Source organism: Monodon monoceros, unplaced genomic scaffold (genome assembly GCF_005190385.1).
Source record: "Monodon monoceros isolate NGI ecotype Baffin Bay Population unplaced genomic scaffold, NGI_Narwhal_1 Super_Scaffold_1, whole genome shotgun sequence".
NCBI classification, from domain to species: Eukaryota; Metazoa; Chordata; class Mammalia; order Artiodactyla; family Monodontidae; genus Monodon; species Monodon monoceros.
The window spans coordinates 86247286-86265149 of NW_021703765.1; the positions used below are offsets into that span (position 1 = coordinate 86247286).

General features: G+C 53.0%; 1 protein-coding gene and 1 non-coding gene across 9 annotated transcripts in view; both read left to right on the forward strand.

Annotated features, from left to right (window-relative positions):
* EP400 (E1A binding protein p400) overlaps positions 1-17864 on the forward strand; it is a 113423-nt gene that overhangs the window by 62806 nt on the left and 32753 nt on the right. For all 8 annotated transcript variants that reach the window (XM_029226909.1, XM_029226902.1, XM_029226913.1 and 5 more), the window contains 11 exons: positions 1486-1652; positions 2505-2747; positions 4613-4777; positions 6082-6237; positions 7914-8008; positions 8515-8786; positions 12712-12914; positions 13002-13171; positions 14636-14832; positions 16513-16624; positions 16775-16918. In XM_029226909.1, coding sequence (XP_029082742.1) covers positions 1486-1652; positions 2505-2747; positions 4613-4777; positions 6082-6237; positions 7914-8008; positions 8515-8786; positions 12712-12914; positions 13002-13171; positions 14636-14832; positions 16513-16624; positions 16775-16918 — 1924 coding nt within the window. The remainder of the gene's footprint in view (positions 1-1485; positions 1653-2504; positions 2748-4612; positions 4778-6081; positions 6238-7913; positions 8009-8514; positions 8787-12711; positions 12915-13001; positions 13172-14635; positions 14833-16512; positions 16625-16774; positions 16919-17864) is intronic.
* Positions 14221-14348, forward strand: LOC114902521. Its single transcript, XR_003795535.1, has one exon. It is a non-coding gene; the product is annotated as a small nucleolar RNA SNORA49 (small nucleolar RNA).

Genomic DNA, 17864 nt, shown 5'->3' on the forward strand with positions numbered 1-17864 from the left:
CCCGGCCCCGCAGCCTCTCGGGCAGACCTGGGACCACCAGGTTGGAGCTCCACACGAGAACTGGGACTACAGCCTGTGAAAAGAAAGGCTAATCATCTAATTTGGCTATCTGCTTCTCCTGGAAATTACCCAGATGTCCTTGGATCCTGGGATAAACAGCAGGGGTGTGCAGGGCGTAGGAGAGGCTCTTTTCATCATCTTGAAGAAGCGTTGGCCTTTGGGAGGGCTCTGCCTGGGGAGGTGGTCAGGGGCAGGGTGGTCAGGCTGCCTCTGACCTGGTGCGGGTATGGTGGCAGCCGTCAGGGCAGGGGGGCACTGCGGGGGGGGCGCGGTTGGGACCCTGAGGTCTGGCAGAGGCTCCACCCCTGACTGCAGCATCAAGGGCCTCCAGGGACATGATGCAGGTGCCACGAGACTGGGAGGAGCGGTGCGTGCAGATGGATGAACTCGAAACACGTGATTCAAGACAGGTCACACCCGTGCAGCCGGATTTGTGCACAACTCTGTGCTCCAGCTAAAAACAAAGAAAAAGCAGACAGGTGTTTCCGAGAGGAAAAGCAGACAGGCGTTTCCGAGAGAAAAAGCAGACAGGCGTTTCCGAGAGGAAAAGCAGACAGGCGTTTCCGAGAGGAAAAGCAGACAGGCGTTTCCGAGAGAAAAAGCAGACAGGCGTTTCCGAGAGAAAAAGCAGACAGGTGTTTCCGAGAGGAGCGGGCCGGCTCTGCAGATGGCAGCCCATTGCTGTTGCCTTTTCTCTGCGTGACCTCCCTGGCGACTTGGATCCGACCACCCTCGCCTCAGCTGCCTGGCCCACACTCACAGGAGCCTGCAGCCCTCAGTTAAACACATGGCCAGGGCAACGAAGCCGCAGTCCTCTTGGGGCTGGCCCGGCCTCGTTTAGTGGCTTTCTGCTGGCTGCTCATTGCACAGGGGTTTTGATATAGAAGTCCTGCCATCATGGTTTTCCAGGTTAAAGAAATAGGAGGAGCATGTTGCTTGTGATAAAATCGGACAAAGCAGCCATGGTGTGGATCCCCCTTCACAGTTTTACCCACTGGTGCCTGTGGGGTGCCTTTACCATTTCTGCTGATTCTCTCCATTTCCTGTACTGCCTTGTTACCTAGTTGTGCAAGTTGACTTTTCACCCCACTTTACTCTTATTCAAAAGAGTAGTAGAATGGACTTTCTGTGTTAGAAGCAGTTTTTCTAGTCCACGTTCACGGGAACTTGATCACATTCGCCCCTGCATCGCCCGAGCGTTGGGGTAGATGTACCATCTTTGGGTACTAAGCACCTCCCTCAGGGCCCCCGGTGAGCGCTGCTTCTTAGCACAGCATGTAGACCCCCCCCCCCTTAAACTGCACCCAGGGTGCGGGAACCCCACTGCCCGCGGGGCAGCCCTGTATCCCCGGGGCCCAGCCAAGAGACCATGCCTGCCGCGTCTCAGCAGTGCTCGTGTCTTCCTGCCCGCACTCGGGCGTCCAGGTTGTTTCAGCCCGTGCAGTACGGCCAGAAGCCCGAGGGCCGCACCGTGGCTTTCCCCAGCACACACCCACCCCGGACGGCCACGCCCACAGCCACTGCCACACCACAGGGCCACGTTCGAGGACGGCCGCCCATCGCCACGTTCTCTGCAAATCCGGATGCAAAAGGTATGCCTCTCGTGGGGGTGTGCTCGGCACCGCAGAGGGTTTTTGTGGAAGAAGTTCTTCGTGCTTCCCTGGCCCCATGGGGACGTGTGACCACTCCTCTGAGCGGGAGTGGGACCGTGCACCCTGGCTCTGCCCAGGAGACCATGTGTAGCTCTCACGTGAGTTTTACGCTTTTTTTTTTATGTCTTTGAACTGTATAAGATATCCCCTTCTTAGTTGAGTTACTGTTGATGTGATGGGGAAGATGTACCTCGGCAGAAACGTTCTCTTTTATGTCGGGAAACGCGTGTCGAAGTCATTTATGAAACTTCTGAGGAAGTCTGCTTTTGTGTTCTGGGCCACCGCTTCAATGTAACCTGATTGTTACTTGAAGAAGGATAGGGTTAAATGGCAGAAAAGGTAATAAAAATTGTCTTCTAACCCTAATCCACGGGGTCCTCAATGTCAAGTCCCCTGTGTTTTTCTGAGATGTTCATAAATGCCAGAGCTGCTTGTTGCAAGAGCTCTTCGTGCAGCTGGGGACGCCAGCGCTGCCTGACCTCCGTGCGTGGTTAAGATGTGGTTCTCACGGACACGCCCGAAGGGGCCGGCTTGTGACTCTCCCGTTTACTCCAGAAATGCACCGTGTCGTGGACTGGTGGACTCGAAGTGAAAATATCAATAGTTAACGACGGATAAAAAATTAGATTTCTCTCATCCTGTAGACCACCCACCCCCCTTTTTAGAGAGGGCGTCTCCTTTGAGAGGCGGTATGAAGTAATGTTTGTTTTATTTCTTTAAAATTCGGGTTTAATACTGCATTTTCTGAAGAACCTCTAACAGCTTTGCACAAACCAACCTTATCGATTGCAGCGCCAGCAACCCCGTTTCAGACCTCTCAGGCCTCCACCGGTGCTCCGAGACACCAGCCCGCCTCGACCTTCAGCACAGCACCTAGCCCAGCCCATCCTGTGAAACTGCGGGCTCAAACCGCTGCCCCGGCCTCCACCCCGGGCCCGCCCCAGCCCCAGCCCCAGGCCCCCTCGCACCCGGCCGGGCAGAGCGCGCTGCCTCAGGGGCTGGTGCTCACCTCGCAGGCCCAGGCGCGCCTGCCTAGTAAGTGGCTTCGCCTCTCCTGGGTCTGCCACCTCTTTGTACAAGGACATTGCGTTCACACGAGCAGCGTGTGAAGGGCCTTGCTGTCCACTCCCTTTGTCTCCCCGACCCCGTGTCCGGTGCTGCCTTTTGCCACGCTGTCCTTTCCAGCCCTAAATCTGCAGAGGGAGGGCTCCACTCAGGGCCGGAGTCCAGGGTCTTGTCCTTTCTCTGTCCTTCCTTCTGACCCCATCCGTCAGCTTTGCTTCTCTCCCGTGCTCGTGCTCTGCCTCAGTGGCCGAGGATGGCACTTCTCCTTTGTGAGCCACGGGTTTGTCCCGTCAGCCTCCAGGGCCCCTCGGAGAGCAAAGGGCAATAAAACGAAAGCCTTGTGAACTAGGGTTCGACTTCCTTTTAGTCTCTTGCTTATTACCAAATTTAAATCTGGAATGACTATTGCTCAAGTGAGACATTTTGTAATCACTCACTGAAACATCGCAACCTTCTTACATTTTTTAAATAGAACTTTTTATTGTGACCAGTGCGATTAGGGTACTACCTCTGTCCATCCTGCTGTTGGAAGTACCCTGATGGAAACTGTCCTGGGCTACACCATTTCTCAGATGCCACCTGGAGCACTTTATCGGTTGGCACAAGTTGTGTTGAGGCCTTTCTGGAGAGACAGGAGAGAGAGAGTAGTAGTGTCATGAGGAGACACCGGGTTCAGGCTAGTTTTCTCTTGTGATGAGCCTGTCTTTCGTGCCAGCAAATGTGAAGCACTTACCCTGGTTCATTGCCCGGGGGAGGAGGGCCCTTGCATACATTGCGGTTTTTCTTTCTTTTGGGCCAGGGGTAGGAGTCCCGGGGGTGTACCCAGGAGCCGTGCTTGGGGGGCGCAGGGTCAGGCCGCCTTTCATGCCTCCACTTCTGGACTGAGGAGGGCTTGTGGGAGAGTCGTAGTTCTGTGCACAGATCTCTGCATCTCTTTTTCCGTTTTCCCTTCCTGTTTATGGTTTCTGTGGGCAAGATACCCTTGGATGTTTTCCTCGTCTTTTGCTAACTATCCTCTATAGCATCACTACTAATTCTGGCCTGAATTTTCATGGGAGGAACATCTAGACTCGAATATCAACCATTGGGTTTAAAAAAAAAAAAAAAAGCCTTTAAAGCTATTATTGAATTACAGTTTGAAGGTGGTACCTTTTTGAGTGAGGTGCATATGACTCCATCTGAGTTCTGTTTTTTTTTTTAAAAAAATGCTTTAAGCAGTGTTAAGTCTTCCATTTTTTCAGTTAAAATTACAGACCGAATTCTACAATCTAGTTCAAATTAGTGTGAAACACTGTATCATAAAGTGTGATGTATTTATGTACTTAAATACATTCCACATTTTGAAAAGGTTATGAGTATAACTGAAGCTAGTTCTCTATTTTATATCTATAGTGATAAAATCTTGTTTATCTCTGTGAGCTAAATCGGACATGTACTTTCTCACATTCTGAAAGGATTCTGAAGTTGAGAGGTTGATATGAGAGTTTCAACGTGTATGACCAATACATTTCCGCTACTTCTGATGTTTGCTACTTTTTTATCGCCTGGAAAGAAAAGCAAAATGTTCCTTAAGGGCTTGGTTAATTATATTAATATCTGATACTCTAAAATTTCTACCAGTTATGATGAAGTTAACCATTAAAATCTGGTGTTAATTTTAATTTTTTTTTTTTCTATTAAAATATTTTCTGAAAGTGTTAGAAATACCCAATAAATGTTTCTGTGACACTTCAGTTTGCTACAGACGGTCATTCTCTGTGACAAGTGATCGTCAGTATAGCAATCGAAAACTCTTCCCAAGAGTTTTCTTTCTCGTCTGCTCTGCGTCTCCGCAGGTGGGGAGGTGGTCAAAATAGCCCAGCTGGCTTCCCTCGCGGGCCCACCGAGCCGAGTCGCCCAGCCGGAGAGCCCCGTGACGCTTCAGTTCCAGGGCAACAAGTTCACCTTGTCACATAGCCAGCTGCGGCAGCTGACAGCCGGCCAGCCCCTGCAGCTCCAAGGTAGGGTTCGCTGACGGGCGGTGACCCACGAAGGCTTTAAGCCGGGGCGTCCCGGCAGCTCCCCACTGCAGCTGTGACTTTGGCCCCCTTAAGCACAGGTGCTTCACCTGTAAATGGCCTTAATGAGTCTCACCTCGTTGGTGTTCAGAGGACTTGGGAGATAGCGGGTAAATCACCTGGTGGCCTGGCCCTTGACACACATTAAATAGAGGATAGTCGTTCTTAAATAAAATCTGCCCTTTGAATAAAGTTTCCTATTTTAAAAATCAAAATAGAAATATTTCCTCCTTTCAAATTTCATTGTGAGGTAAATTGTCCTAAAAGTGCCAAAGGTCCAGCAATTTATGTAGGAGAAATTATTTTCTTTTATGTGCAGATTTTAAAACTTCCAGACCAAAACCCTCCCATGCCTTTGGCTGAGAGCACTGTGTTCGTGTAGTAACTGCTTCTCGGAGGAAACGAGGGGATGCAGTTTAGTTCATGTTAACCCTCAGTGACTCTGCTGGAGGGTAGGACCCAGAGGGGGGATCCGGCCACCTCCCCAGGCAGCCTCCCCCGACGCGTCGTCGTTCACGGCTCTCATCGGGGAGGAAGGTTCAGTTGTCAGCCAGGTCTGGGGTGCTCTGTGTGGACGCTGGGGACACGCACCTCAGCAGAGCAGAGGCCCCCAGGAAACCCGCCACAAAGAAACGGGTTCATTTGGTTTTATTCCATATTTCTCTGGTTTTTTGACCAAAGGGGTGAGGTCATCTCTTAAAACTTCTGGTGAACTCTAGTTTTTGTAGAGGACGATTCCGGAGCAAAAGATGCCAGGAGACTTAATCACAGAGAGGTTGAAAATGGCAGGCTCCTGGAACAGTGGCTATAGAGCCACAGCATCTGGGCTAAAAAAACCCGAGTGTTTCGGTATTTCTTCACCCAGCTTGTCTGGTTGGCAGGCACCCAGTACGTGATCTTGGAGCTGGGACCTTCCAACCCGTGACTGCCTCAGGCCTCGAGCAGACGTGACAGGTGCTGAGCGGGTACTCGCTGCATTACCCGAGATCAGTCAGGCAGCGCAAGGAGTAGAGGAGCTTTTCTTGACATTAAGCCAAGTGACTTTGATCCTTGGCATTTTCATTCATTGTGAATGAAATAGTTTCATTTTTCTCCAAGTAACTGAACTTGGCATTGCCTCATTGGAGGAAATTTGATTTTGGATTTACGGTTTATTGCCTTGTTCCTGTACCTTAGGAAGTGGGTGTAGCCTGGGGGTTGAAGGCACACTTGGCTCGTGACTGACCCCCATGCATGTGTGATTGCAGGCAGCGTCCTCCAGATTGTGTCCGCGCCTGGGCAGTCCTACCTGCGACCTCCAGGCCCCGTGGTGATGCAGACAGTGTCTCAGGCGGGGGCCCTGAACGCCCTGGGAAGCAAGCCCCCAGCCGGCGGCCCAAGCCCCGCACCCATGACCCCGCCAGGTAGAGTGCTGTGAGCCGGAAGGAGGCTTGGTTTTGAAACTTCTTTTCTTCCTTCCTTCCTTCCTTCCTTTCCCTTTCTTTCTTTCTTTCCTTTCTTCCTTTCTTCCCTTCTTCCTTCCTTTCTTTCCTTTCTTCCTCCCTTCCTTTCTTTCTTTCTTTCCTTCTTTTCTATCTTTCTATAAATTTATTTATTTATCTCTGTTGCGGTGCACGGGCTTCTCGTTGCAGTGGCTCCTGTTTCTGCAGAGCACAGGCTCTAGGCACGTGGGGTCAGTCGTTGTGGCTCGCGGGCTCTAGAGTGCAGGCTTAGTAGTTGTGGCGCGTGGGCTTAGTTGCTCCGTGGCATGTGGGGTCTTCCCGGACCAGGGCTCGAACCCGTGTCCCCTGCATTGGCAGGCGGATTCTTAACCACTGCGCCACCAGGGAAGTCCATGAAACTTCTTTCTGACTTTCTTTGCTTCTGAGGCAAGTGGGGAGCGTGGATGATTTCTGTGATGCCTCAGAACCCGTAGTCCCAGTTGTGGCCACCTCTGATTTCCATAGATGGCCCGTGTCAGCTTGGTTTCTTTTCTTTCTCTTTTGCTCCCAAAGGTAATGGTCAAGCATAACCACCCTCACTCAGCCTTTAGATGTTTGATTTGGTTTTGCTCTGACAAGAAACTTGGAATCATGAGAACTTTTGCTTGTTAATGTTACAGATACATTTAGGGCACGTGCTAGAAGTTCTTGGACAGGTAACGGAGCAGGGTTTGGACCTGGACCTGTCTGCGGCCAGTGTGCCTCCTTGCCTGTTCCGCAGCCTGCTTCCCGCCAGGGTCCCCTGCTCTCCAGACACACCCACACTGCAAACATCGGGCACGGGCACTTGGGTCGGGTTGATGTATGCAAGCGGCAGGGACCTCTCTCAAGTGGAATCCCTGGTCACTGCCCAGCCCCAGGCCCTGGGTCGTCTGTGGTGACGTTGGGGGTGGGGCCTCTACACCCCGTCCCCACTGGGCTCTGTCAGTAGGTGGGTGCTGGAGGGACCATGAGGCTGGCAGCATCGCCTGGCGGCCGCTCTACCTCCCAGCCAGGCCGTGCAGCTCTACTCGGTTGGTCTGTTCTTCAGGCTTTCTTCCTGCTTCCTGGAACCAGCTGTGTCAGCACCCTCCCCGGAGGGCGCTCAGTCCTGCTCTGCGGGCCCCAGCTTCCCGACCTGACACCAGTCCGGCCACTGGGTTCTAGTCACCTCGACCCTTCTCTGTCGCTCCCCACAAGTGACCCCTTCTCGGTCCTCAGCCGCCTCTTCCGCAGGCCCTTGCGGAGGAGCCTCTGTCAGACGGGCAGTGTGGCGTGGCTGATGGGAGCAGGCCGCGTGGGGCCCAGGCATCCCTCTGTCCCAGGCACGCAGGTCAATGTTGCCGAGATGCCAAGGGCAGTGGAGCAGTGGGCCCGCGTGGCTGCTGCTTGGCGCAGTGACGGGAGTGACCGCGGGTCTGAGGTCACGCCGGGCACTGCCAAAGGAAGGAGGCAGATCGCGGCGCTCAGCTCAGACCCTGGCCAGAGAGCGGGAGAGCACTTCACTGGTGGTTGTGAACGGTTGACCCACTCCAGAAACGTGCTAGTGAAAGCTGACGATGTTCCGGAGAGTGTTGCCGGTAGTTTTGTATGCCAACCCTTCGTTTTTGCCTTTGTAGTGGGTGTGCCCAGCCGACTGGCAGTCAGTCCCCTGGCCGCAGGAGAACCTGGAGTGGCCTCCAAGCCAGCCTCTCCCGTCGCCGGGCCGACCCAGGTACGGGGCAGCAGACCCCAGCACACGGTGCCAGCGCCACCCCTGCATGCACGGAAGTCGTTCTCGGGAGCTGCTTGTCACTCGGGAGCGTTGTGATACTTAACCGCTTCTGCGAGGCAGCATCAATTTATCTGCTGCTAAAAACACGCTGTCTCTCTAAATTAGAGAATCTTGATCTTAAAGACGCTTTTCCTACTAAAAGAGATGAAACCAGGCTTTAGGATTGCAAAAATGCCCTTTCACATTTTTTTGTATTCTTCTACTGGTCTTCCAGGCATTAGAAACGCTCACTGTGTCTCGAGAAGTACTTTACACGTTGGCAGAGAAAACGGCGCCCATTTGCTCTGCTCTCTTTTCTGTCACTGTTTCCCGTGGAGCCAGGGCCCGCATGTCTAAGCGTGCTCTGCGGCCGGTCACCGTGCGTGAGGGACCCGTGGGGCTTGGTGAGGCCGGGAACTGGCCGTGCTGTTTCTCAGTAACCGTTTTCATCTCTGTTTTTGATGAAGGAGGAAAAGACCAGACTTTTGAAAGAGCGGCTGGACCAGATTTATTTTGTCAACGAACGGCGCTGCTCTCGCAGCCCTGTCTATGGCAGAGACCTGTTGGGGCTTTGTTCCCTGCCCAGCAGAGGGCAGTTGCCTTGGCTCGGGGCTCCTGATGGAGGTCATGGGAAGGGGGCTGGGCCCGCGAGCCGGTACACGCCACCCTCGACAACTCGCAGGGACCTGATTTTGACCCTGACTCAACGTCAGGAATCCCTCCAGGACGTCATGGACAGGTATGGTAGCATGCTGTAAGCGTTCTTTACTCAGTCGCTGTGTCGCACCCAAGCAGCTTTTGTTGTTCTGTGGACGCTGATCTCATTCCTCTAAGTTTCAAACCCGGCTTGTCCCTTGGAGTCTGTCCGAAATCTGTTTCAGAGTCTTCAGCTTTGGCGCCAGATGGCCTCTCCACCCTCTGGGAGCCTGTGTGTCCCTCCCTGCGGATCAGTTCTGTACCCCACGGGCCTGGGCCTGTGTGCAGAGCACAGCACCGTGCTCATTCAGGGCTGGGGGCCAGACCATTGTGTTGTAGACCACTTTCTCCATTTTGCTCTTTTAAAATAATATTTTAGGGACTCCCCTGGCGGCGCAGTGGTTAAGAATCCACCTGCCAATTCAGGGGACACGGGTTCGGGCCCTGGTCCGGGAAGATCCCACATGCCGCAGAGCTACTGAGCCTGTGCTCTAGAGCCCGCGAGCCACAACTACTGAAGCCTGCACTCCTATGGCCCGTGCTCTGCAACAAGAGAAGCCACCGCAATGAGAAGCCTGCGCACCGCAACAAAGAGTAGCCCCCGCTTGCCGCAACTAGAGAAAGCCCGCATGCAGCAACGAAGACCCAATGCAGCCAAAAAAAAAAGAAGAAAAATATTATTATTATTTTAAAATTTACTCATTTATTTATTTTTGGCTTCTCATTTATTTTGGTGCGCAGGCTTCTCAGTGCGGTGGCTTCTCTTGTTGTAGACCATGGGCTCTAGGCGTGCAGGCTTCAGTAGTTGTGGCTCGCGGGCTCTAGAGTACAGGCTCAGTAGTTGCAGCGCACGGGCTTAGTTGTTCTGCGGCATGTGAGATCTTCCCGGACCAGGGCTCGAACCCGTGTCCCTTAGCATTGGCAGGTGGGTTCTTAACCACCGCGCCACCAGGGAAGCCCAATAACAATATTTTATTAAGAAACCACAGGAATGATTTACCGTTGCATGATGAGAAACATGTGTTTAAGAGTCCAGGGGTTAAGATTCCACGCTTCCGCTGCTGGGGACGTGGGTTTGATCCATGGTCGGGGAAGTTTTTCATGCTGCCCAGTAAGGCCAAGAAAAGAGAGAGAGAGAGAAACAGAAGCCCAGATGCTGTTGGGGCCCACCGGCGGTATCAGCCCCTCCCCTGTCAGACCCGGGTCCTGGTCTCTCTTTGCCCCACGTAGAGTGTCAGGCCCTGCTTGCAGCTTCATTCACTGCTTTGGCCTGATTTTTAGGTTCAGCCTGAGGGTATTTCCTCTCCCTTCTGTTTTGTTTGCCCAGGCTCAGCTTTCAGGGTGTGTCCTCTTTAGGCCTCTCAGATCAGGAACAGCCATAATGGAAACGATGGAACTGGGCGTGGCCTCCGGGCCTCCGAGGGGAGCTCTTCCCTGCTTCACTGTGTAGGGAGGTTGCCGCCCTCCGCGCACTTGTCTTGCTTCGGATGCCGACTTGTCTTTCTTTCCTCTTTTTCCTCTGACGTTACAGATGACTTTTTAAGACAGAGGCTGTTTGTTAGAGCAGTCTCGGGTTCACAGCAAAATCGAGGGGAAGGCGCGCAGGGCTCCCGCCTTCCCCCAGCTGCCCCCACCGTCAGCACCCCGCGCCGGAGTAGCGCTCGTTACAGCCCACGCGCCTCCGGTGATTCATCGTCAGCGCCCAGGGTCCGCGGTGCACTGGGGGCTGTGCTTTTGGCCTTGGGTGTTCTGTGGGCTCACACAAGTGTGTAGTGACGCGCACCTGCCATTAGAGGATCGTACAGAGTAGTTTCACTGCCCTGAAACCCCGCTGTGCTCTGCCTGTTCGTCCCTCTCCCCCCCAGCCCCGCCCGAAACCCTGGCAACCACTTATCTTTTCGCTGTCTCCATAGTTTTGCTTTTCCAGAATGTCAGATAGTCGGAACATAGAGTTGGCAGCCTTTTCAGATGGCTTCTTTCACGTAGGAACGGGCACTTAAGGTTTCTCCTTGTCTGTTCATGGCTTAATAGCTCATTTCTTTTTAGCCCTGAATAATATTCCATTGTCTGGAAGCACCACAGTCTGCTTAAATACGTTCACCTACTGAAGGACAACGTGGTTGCTTCTAAGATTTGGCAATTATGAATAAAGCTGCTATAAACGCCCACGTGTAGGTTTTTGTGTGGACATGGCTTTTAATTCATTTGCGTGAATACCAAGGAGCGTGATTACCAGATCGCACGGTGAGAGAATGTTTGGTTTTGTTAGAAACCGCCACACTGCCTTCCAAAGTGGCCGCACCGTTCTGCACTCCGAGCAGCACTGACGAGAGTTCCTGTTGCTCCACAGCCTCGCCAGCAACTGCTGTTGTCAGTGGTCTGGATTTTGGCTGTTTTAATAGATGTGTGGTGGTATCTCATTGTTTTAATTTGCATTTCCCTGATGGTATGTATGTTGAGCATCTTTTCATATCCTTATTTGTCATCTGTATACCTTTGGTAACATGTCTCCTAAGGTCTTTGGCCCATTTTTAAAACAGGTTGTTTGTTTTTTTATTGTTGCATTTTAAGAGTTCTTTGTGTATTTTGGATAACAGTTCTTTTTTTTTTTAATAATATTTATTTATTTTGGCTGCGTTGGGTCTTCATTGCTGGGCGCGGGCTTTCTCTCGTTGCGGCGAGCAGGGGCTACTCTTCGTTGCGGTGCGCAGGCTTCTCGTTGCGGTGGCTTCTCTTGTTGCAGAGCATAGGCTCTAGGCGCGTGGGCTTCAGTAGTTGTGGCTCACAGGCTCTAGAGCGCAGGCTCAGTAGTTGTGGCGCACGGGCTTAGTTGCTCTGCGGCATGTGGGATCTTCCCAGACCAGGGCTCAGACGTGTACCCTGCATTGGCAGGCGGATTCTTAACCACTGCACCACCAGGGAAGCCTTCTAGCACTATTTGTTGACAAGACTGTCTTTGCTCCCTTGTGTTACCTTTGTTCCTTTGCCAAAAGTCAATTGACTGTAATTATGAGAGCCTCTTTCTGGGCTTTCTGTTGTGTTCCATTGATCTGTTTGCTTGTTCTTTTGCCGGTACCGTGCCGTTGATCACTGTAGCTTTCTGGTAGGTCTTGAAGTCAGGTAGTGCCAGTCCTCCAACTTTTTCTTATTCAGTATCGTGTTGGCTCTTCCGGGCAGTTGCTTCTCCATATAAACTTTAGATTCAGTCGGTTGGTAGCTACAGAATAGCTGGCTGGGATTGCATTGACCGTCTAGATCAAGTCGGGAAGAACTGACATCTCGACAGTATTGGATCTCCCTGTCCATGAACATGGAATATTTCTCCATTTATTTAGTGCTTCTTTGATTTCATTGATCAGAGCTTTGGTCATAAGTGGTTTTGTAGTTTGCATGCAGTTGGTAGCAAGTCATCGTGCAAGCCCGGCTTGTGCTGAGTCCCAGAATGAGGGCTTTTCTGGAGCAGGTGGTGTCTGCAGGTTGGGAGGTGGGTGTCAGGTTGGCTGTAATGGCTCATCTGAGTCGTCATGGTGCTGCTCTCTGCGGGGCCCCTCCTCCCAAGTCTGGCTCCCTTTCTGGTGGCACGGTGGCTGTAGCAGCTTCAGGGCTCACATCCTCCCCCAGACCGTCCAGGCGACAGAATTGCCTGCGTTCCGGAATTCCCATCCGAAGACGGCAGGCTGCCTCTGCACCCATCCCTCTGCCCTGGGGGGTGCCCTGCGCTGTTCATTTTGATCTGGGTAGCCCTCACTGGCCGGGACTGGTCGGGACCCGCCCCTGTGGTTGCTGTGATAGTGTGGTCCAGCAGCCCGGTGACTGGAGCTAGGCGCTCTGGCTGCCCTGGTGACTCCCGACTGCCAGGTGGTTCTGCCCTCTTCCTTCTCAGGCCTTCGCTGCCTGAGACAGAGGGGCCGCTCGGCGGAGACACCCCAGGTGCGCCACCTGTGACACATGTGCTTTCTGCTTCTCAGGGTGGTGTGCGTGATCCCGCCGGTGGTGGCCGCGCCCCCGTGCTTGTGGGTGGCGAGGCCGCCCTCCCGCTATAGCCACAAGATGAGGCTCTTCAGACACTACCTGCGGGAGCACACGGCGCCCTTTGCCCAGCAGCTGCAGCGGGTGACAGCTCTGCGCTCCCTGCGGTTTCCCGAGCTGAGACTGGTCCAGTTTGACTCAGGTACGAGACACCCCGTCTGTACTGCTGCCCGTGTCGGATGCACTTGCTTTGGAGTATGAGACGCTGTTGATGTTACTCATTTCACAGGAAAGCTGGAAGCGTTGGCTATCTTACTTCAGAAGTTGAAATCTGAAGGACGTCGAGTGCTGATTTTATCGCAGATGGTTCTCATGTTAGACATTTTAGAAATGTTCTTGAACTTCCATTATCTCACCTATATAAGAATTGACGAAAACGCCAACAGTGAACAACGGCAGGTAGGAAATAAATCATTTCTTTTGTTATCATTTATGACTCATTTGGGTTAACTTTGATCGCCAGTTTCTAACCTAGTTTCTCAGAGCTGTGCAAACTCAGTGTTGTCATGCTTTCTAAACAAGGGGAAGAACTTCTTAATGTCTTTGGACTTTAGCTCCATCCTTTGATATTTTTTCGTAAGTCCTGTTATTTGGGAAATGCAGTCGGCTAGATGTCTCAGAATCAAAATTGGTGACCTGCAGTCCTTACAAGGAGGAGATGGGTGTCCTTCGGGAGGCAGCCACATGAAAACAGGGAAGTTCTGCAGACTGATCTACAGTTAAAAAATTACAGGTTAAAATAACATGCCCGTTCTTTACCTGTCAGGTTAGCTAAGGGTTGCTTGATTCCGTCAGGCACAGTGAGAGCAGCTTTCTCCTGCGCTGCTGGTGGGGCGCAAATTAGCACAACTTTCTAGAAGGCGAGCTGACAGTGTGGGTTGTGAGCCTGAAAAAGGATATGCGCCTGACCTGCTAATTCTGCATCTAGGGCTCTCTCCTTTAGCAGCACTCAAAGGTGCATATGCACAGTTGTTGATGGTGGAAATGTTTGTGATAAGCCCCAGTTGGGAGCAAAGTCCCAGTCCAGGAGTAGGAGAATGGGTCAGTAGTGGTCTGCGTGCCACAGGGCTTGGCCCTGTCCCGAGTGTCCCCCAGCGTGAACTAGGAAGCCATCTTCAACAGCGTTTCAGAACAGGTTTTAGTATCAAGGCAAAGCATTCCCGAGTGCAGACAAGCTGCTGGCCTGTATATCACATTACCCACTTCACGCCGTCCAGCACAGGCAGCCGTCCCCATGCTGAGAAGGCCTGGAAGGAGGTACACCACGGCCTTAGTGACAAGTTCTGTCCGGAGTGATGTAACAAATTATATAGAGAATTTCTTGAAGGAAGAGGGCAGGTCACACCTGCTAAGGTCTGTTTGGGCGCTGAAGTCATTGCAGGAGAGAAGTCGTGGGAATGAGGCCATTTCAGCTGGCGGCCCTGCGGGAGTGGGGAGGCCGGAGGCTGCTCCCTCAGCCTTACTCCAGGGGCTTTTGCTGTAAAGCGCCTGGCATTGCCGGAGGGTACATGAACGAGCACGCATCCCTCCCCAGGGAGACTGCTGTCCTGTGGGGCCCACTCGTGGAGCTGACAGCACAGGTCGGGTGGGGTCGGACACTATCCTTTCTGTACCTGCTGACTAGCGATGCTTAAACAGGGTAGAGGTGTCGGCAACCAGTAAGCGAGAGATGCGGCACGGGCCCGGAAGAGCCCCAATAAAATGCTAAAGTCCGGTGTAATTGGAACACGGACCTCGCGTCAAAAGAAACACAAACCGAACAGTTTTGTTACGGAATAATTTCTAACTGATAAGTACCAGAACACGTCAGAGGTTGCCTGTTGTTTGGCAGGGATGCTAACTCGGGGTTTCATTTCGCCTCAGGACCTGATGAGGAGTTTCAACCGGGACCGGCGGGTCTTCTGTGCCCTCCTTTCCACACACAGCCGCGCCACGGGCGTGAGCCTGGTGGAGGCGGACGCGGTGGTGTTCTACGACCACGACCTCAACCCGGTGATGGACGCCAAGGCCCAGGAGTGGTGCGACCGGATCGGGCGGCGCAAGGACGTGCACATATACAGGTGAGGCAGGCGGCTGGGCCGGGGGCTGCAGCGTACTGCAGAAGCTTCTCGCACGCTCTGTTCACGTTCCTTCAGGCAGGCGCGTGTTCCTGCCGTCCCGTGCGCTCTTTCTTTACACTCAGCATGCCTGGGACGCAGCTGAGTTCGTTTGCAGCGGTGACTGCGTCGTGCTGCTGAGACGCAGCTGCTGTCCTTCCGACGGGTACTTGTGTTTCTCCTGGAGTCCCTGACCCTTAAGAGGGCGCTTCATGTTCTAGGTTGTTTCAAGTATTTTCAGATATAAATTATCATAACTTAACAGTTAGCAATTTGTAAATTCTCTATTGAAAGCATTTAAATCTTATAAGCGGCCAACCACATGCAGTTGAGGAAAGCAGAGAAGGCTCTGCCATTGTTTCTGAGCTCTGGGAGTGTCGACTGGGAGAGCACAGCAGCACTCGGCCCCCGCTGGCTGCCCGTCTGGTGCCCGAGTGTGCCAGGCACGCGCCGCCCCCCTTCCCCTGCGCTCCTGCCACCTCTGTGTGGGGTCGGCACCGAGGGTGTGGTCCCTGGCGGCCAGCCTGGGACGGGGACTCCAGCCCACGTGCGTAACCCTCGCCGTTTTCATCAAGACGTCGTCATCCATGCACTGTGTTTAAATAGCTTTAATTTTTTCCTGATTATAAATGTATTACTTGTTCATTGAAAAGAAAAAGAAAAAAAAAAAAGGAAAGCACATGGAGAGAATAAGTATCCTGCCCAGACGGCAGTTAGTAGCATTTTGGTGTATGTCTTTCCAGACATTTCCCTGATTTTTTTTAGATGGCTCATGCCAGCAGCCAGTCTTATTGCGTAATCCTGTTTTCTTTTAACAGTATATTATGAGTGTATTTCTGTGTTAATAAATATAAATTTGATACATTGTTTATATAAATGGATAATGTTTCATTGTGTAATCCCTTCCTTATCATTGGCCCTTTAGCAGTTACTAGCTAGAAACGGGGGAAAACGTTTTATTCTCAGGAGACACAATCTGTAAACTCTCAGTGACCTTAGCAGTAAAGGTGCTGGATGTGTAGGAAGTAGAGTGTAAAATCGTGGAAGGGCATAAGCTGAGAGATGTCACCAGCGGGAGGATGTGCTCAGTTCTTAGACGGGAAGACCTGGTTCGTAAAATTGTGAAGTTTCCCCAAAGCGATAGTAAAAGTTTAACATTATTTTTTAGTGAAAGCGCTGATCATGGGTGTGGGAATGGTTAATGCAGCTTTCCGGGGGCACAAAGCAGGAGCCAGGGGACGCGCATCCTTGGGCTGCAGCCACTGGACACGGGTTCATTTGGGGGCGCAGTGCAGAGAGGTGCACAGTGATGCAGGGGCACCCGCTCGCCACCATCAGCACTGAAGGAGACGGGGCTCGAGGGTCCGGAGGCCTCCGGGGGCCTTTCCAGGTGGAGGCCGGTGGGGTACATGGATGGCCAGCATGGGTGGCATGCGGGCCTCCGGGGCCCGCCCTCCTGCCGTGCGGGAGGCGGGACAGGCATGGTCACCTCTGGGCACCACACGAAGGAAGGAAGCAGCGCAGAGTGGGGCTGACAAGCCATGCCACGCAGGTGCTGTTCTGCCGGGTGGTCCAGGCACCGTGGCACTCGTGCCGTCCTCGGCTCCCGGGGACTTAGCTGTCACGTGTGTATTTGGTTTGTAGGCTCGTGAGTGGCAATTCCATTGAAGAGAAATTGTTGAAAAATGGAACCAAAGATTTGATCCGAGAAGTGGCTGCTCAGGGAAACGACTACTCCATGGCGTTCCTCACGCAGGTACCTTCGTCCACGAGGAGGCCTGGGGCCGGGGGGCGGGGTTGCCACGCAGTGACGGGAACCGGGTGGGTTTAACGGCTGAGGGGGTGGCTGCTGGCGGTTTTCCATGCGCGGAGGTCTCGAGCTCAGTGCTACTCATTTCTGTGTCAGCGGACGATCCAGGAGCTGTTTGAGGTTTATCCACCCATGGATGACACTGGCTTCCCAGTGAAAGCCGAGGAGTTTGTCGTCCTTTCTCAGGAACCTTCTGTCACAGAAACCATCGCACCCAAAATTGCCAGGCCTTTCATAGAGGTGAGGGTGGCCAGCGCCGGCCTGGCAGCGTCGGGTCTGGGACTTTGGGTCTGCCCTCCGCTCCTGCGACACTGCTGCTGCCCCCTCCCCAGGCTCTAGTCGCTCGCGCCTGACCTGTCAGCCCCTCCCTCCCTGCTTTTGGTTTGGGGGATTTTAGTTGTAAAAATAGGTGAAGGACGCGCGAGAGAGCGGTGTGGGCCTCGCTGCCCACCCTGCCACCGTCGCCGTTTTCACCCACGCTTCTCGGGCCACCCTTCGCCATCCTGTGTGACTTTGTGCCCCGACCCCTCCACCCTGCTGTGTCAGCACCTCTGTCACAGCGTTGCTGGGGAGGATGCCCTGCGCTGCAGGGAGCCCCGGCGTGCGTGTGAGATACACGTCCCACTCTGAGGACAGAACCAAAAAGAATAGCAGCTGACGTACTCAGCCTCCCTGTGTTGGTCACCCGCTGAGATGACAACGCCTTGGATTCTAACTGAAATCTTGCCTTCTGCGTTTCCGGCCTGGACACTTGAGGTCGCAGACTGCGTGCTTGGCTCGCGCGCTGCTGCTTTGGGGCAGTGCTGCTGTGCAGACCTGGCACACGCTTGCTGTCAGGCCCCTCGCTTCCCTCCCTGAGACCCTGCTCCCGTCCTGCCTCCTGGGGGCCTTTGACTGCAGGACACCTCCTCTCCTGTTTTTGAAACTTGACTGTCCAGTGATTGAGAAGTAATAAATGCATGTGGTAAAAAACCTTCAAGAATTTATAATGAAAAGTAAGTGTCCTGCACCAGGCCCTCACTTCCCTCTCAGAGACCACTACTGTCAGCTGTCTTTCACGTTTTCTTCCAGGAGTTGTCTGTGTATAATGTCACTTGCACAGAAGTACCTTACAGCTGTTTCGGTATCAGGAGGGACAGATAGATGTACCGTTTTCTTTTAAAAATTGGTGATACGTGCATCAGGT